This window comes from Monopterus albus, unplaced genomic scaffold, assembly GCF_001952655.1.
Source record: "Monopterus albus unplaced genomic scaffold, M_albus_1.0 scaffold34.1, whole genome shotgun sequence".
NCBI lineage: Eukaryota > Metazoa > Chordata > Actinopteri > Synbranchiformes > Synbranchidae > Monopterus > Monopterus albus.
Window position 1 is genome coordinate 3,465,204 of NW_018127914.1, and position 2,632 is coordinate 3,467,835.

The window sequence follows — 2,632 nt, forward strand, 5'->3', positions numbered from 1 at the left end:
CCTCACCCCAGACCATGTATGCACTCTGCTGGAACTCTGTTTAAACACTACCTACTTCCAGTTTAGGGGGCACTTCTATAGGCAGCAACACAGCTGTGCGATGGACTCCCCTGTGTCTCCTATAGTTGCCAACCTGTACATGGAAGAATTTGAGGACAAAGCCCTGTCTTCCTTCACTGGCACCGCTCCCAGCCACTGGTTCTGCTACGTGGATGACACATGGGCTAAAATCAGGACCCAGGAGGTAGAGGCTTTCACCAAACATATCAACTCTGTGGATGACAACATCAAATTCACTCGTGAGGATGCCAGAGATGACTGTCTGGCCTTTTTGGATTATGCAGTCCTCTTGGGAGGGGACAGAAGCCTGAAGGTAGAAGTATATCAGAAACCTACACACACGGTCAACTTTAAACCAGGGAACACCCTGCGGCAGAGACTGGTCCACCCGAAGGACAAAACACCCAGACATAAACAGAGTGATGTGGTGTATGCAATTAAGTGTAGTCAGGAGTGTAACAACTTGTACATTGGTGAAACTAAGCAGCCGCTTCACAAAAGCATGGCTGAACCCAGGAGGGCCAACTCCAGTGGACCAGAGTCAGCAGTCCACCTCCACCTGAAGGACAAAGGGCATTCTTTTGAGGACAGTGAAGTCCAGATCCTCTCCAGAAAACATTGCTGGTTTGAGAGAGGAGTCAAGGAAGCTATTTTTGTAAAAATGGAACACCCCTCACTAAATAGGGGTGGTGGACTAAGACACAACTTGTCTTCCATCTAAAACTCTGTTTTGAGATCTTCACCCAAACATGTCCACTAGGACAATAGGCATCGGTCGACAGGGGAGGATTCAAAGACAGGTAACAACTCTCACCGAAACTGGGCTATAACGACTCAGTCAGTAGGGGACATTGTTGGGCATCAAAGGACTGAAACACTACCGAGGAGGATAAATATATCCGGCTCAACACCAGTCAGTCAGAACTGATGAAGCCTCTTGGATGAGAGGTGAAACGTCTTCGACCTAGAAATCTAAGTCCAGTTGATTTTTTCTAAGTTTTTTCAGTTTACTATGACCTGGATGACTGAGAATCTGCACAGACATGTTAATGTCATATCGATCTCTCACCTGGATGCCGAAGCCTGGCCCACCAATGAAGTTCTTGACCCCAAGCTGGAGCGAGAGGTTTCTGGGCGGGCTCCAGGTGAACCCGTCATCCCTGCTCTCCACCATCATGGTGCTGGATGGGCTGCAGTGGTAGAGGTGGAAGCAGATGCTGTAGATCAGAATCACTGAGCCCACTTCCTCATCCACCACCACCGAACCCAGGTTCAGACCATCTGTCTGCCATCCATCGTCAACAATAAAGCTGGTCGGGGACCAGGTGGCTCCTGGAGGAAGATGAGGAGAGGAGGAAGACTGACTGTTTATTAAACTTTCCCCCTATACCTCAGATCAACATTAGAACTGAGTATTAAATCTTAATGTTTTTGGTACTGAACCAAGTGTCTGTATGAAAAGCAGACATCATATTCATATTGCTCTTTACTATTTTTAGATCAGACATTTTCTGATTTAAATTCAAATTTTACTCTATTTAATTGATAAAGTTGTTGTACAGCTGCTGTTTTTAGGCAACAACAGTTAAGAACTTTTTTTGGTCTCTTCTATTCTTCAAAGTAAGGTTTTAAACAAAGAATAAAACTGTTTTGATATCATATAGTAACACATTGGCAAAAGTACTTAAAATTGGGCATCAGATAATTACCAACATTAATTATAATCATAATACTGAAATGTTGCTGTTTGTACAATCATACACTGAGCAAATGCTGTTGACTGTCAGGGTGAGGTATGTTGTTTCCGTTTTCTTTTTGTTATGCTTTCTGATAAATATGACTATCAACAACTTGATATCTAATAATATAATAAACAACAACATACATAGTTTCATACAAATATGAAGTTAAAATTCATTAAGACAGTTTAAGTTGTGACTTGTTTCTTGTCCTGTTTGACTGTCATAAAAGAAACCAGAAAGCTGATGCAATTTGGTGCTAAAATCTGTTTTGAAATATTCGCTTGTGCATTCACAACCACTCTGTTAACAGACCGTGTATTCTGTGTCTATATCTAACTGTTTCTGACTGCAGGACTATCTGGGTGGTCCTGCCTTTGTCGGTGGACCTCCGCATTGCGATGAACTTTGCTCCCACATCACTGGACGACGATTTCCTGCCTTCAGCAAAGGCCAGCAGGCTTCCCTTGGCGGTGTAGGTGAGCAGTGGGATCCTGTAGGTGTTCACTGCCCCCTGAGCTCCACTCACCCACAGCAGCTGCTCCTCATACAGCAAAGGGTCGATCTGAGCATCAGAGAAAAACAGAAACATGGAGAGATGGAGTGGAGGAACAGAAAGACTCACCTGCAGGCAAAACCATTCTGAGCAACAACCATATATCTTCAACAAATGGCAGGTTTCATAATCAGATGATGATGACACTTTGGGCTCAGGAAACATTTAGGTAGAAATACGTTACCACACCTCAACCAAAAGGCTTCAGAAATGTGTCTTATATGAAGGCATGCAAAGGCTAAATAGAAAAAAGCTTTTTTTTAAAGTCAGGATTACC

General features: G+C 43.6%; 1 protein-coding gene across 4 annotated transcripts in view; it reads right to left on the reverse strand.

Moving 5' to 3' along the window:
* The window catches only part of neu1 (neuraminidase 1), a 13,730-nt gene that overhangs the window by 10,688 nt on the left and 410 nt on the right, over positions 1-2,632 (reverse strand). For all 4 annotated transcript variants that reach the window (XR_002274730.1, XM_020597745.1, XM_020597744.1 and 1 more), the window contains exons 2-3: positions 2,175-2,364; positions 1,130-1,392 (exon numbers count right to left, since the gene is read on the reverse strand). Coding sequence is in view for 3 of the 4 variants with exons in the window: in XM_020597745.1 (XP_020453401.1) it covers positions 1,130-1,392; positions 2,175-2,364 (453 nt within the window). In the remaining variant the exon portion in view is untranslated. The remainder of the gene's footprint in view (positions 1-1,129; positions 1,393-2,174; positions 2,365-2,632) is intronic.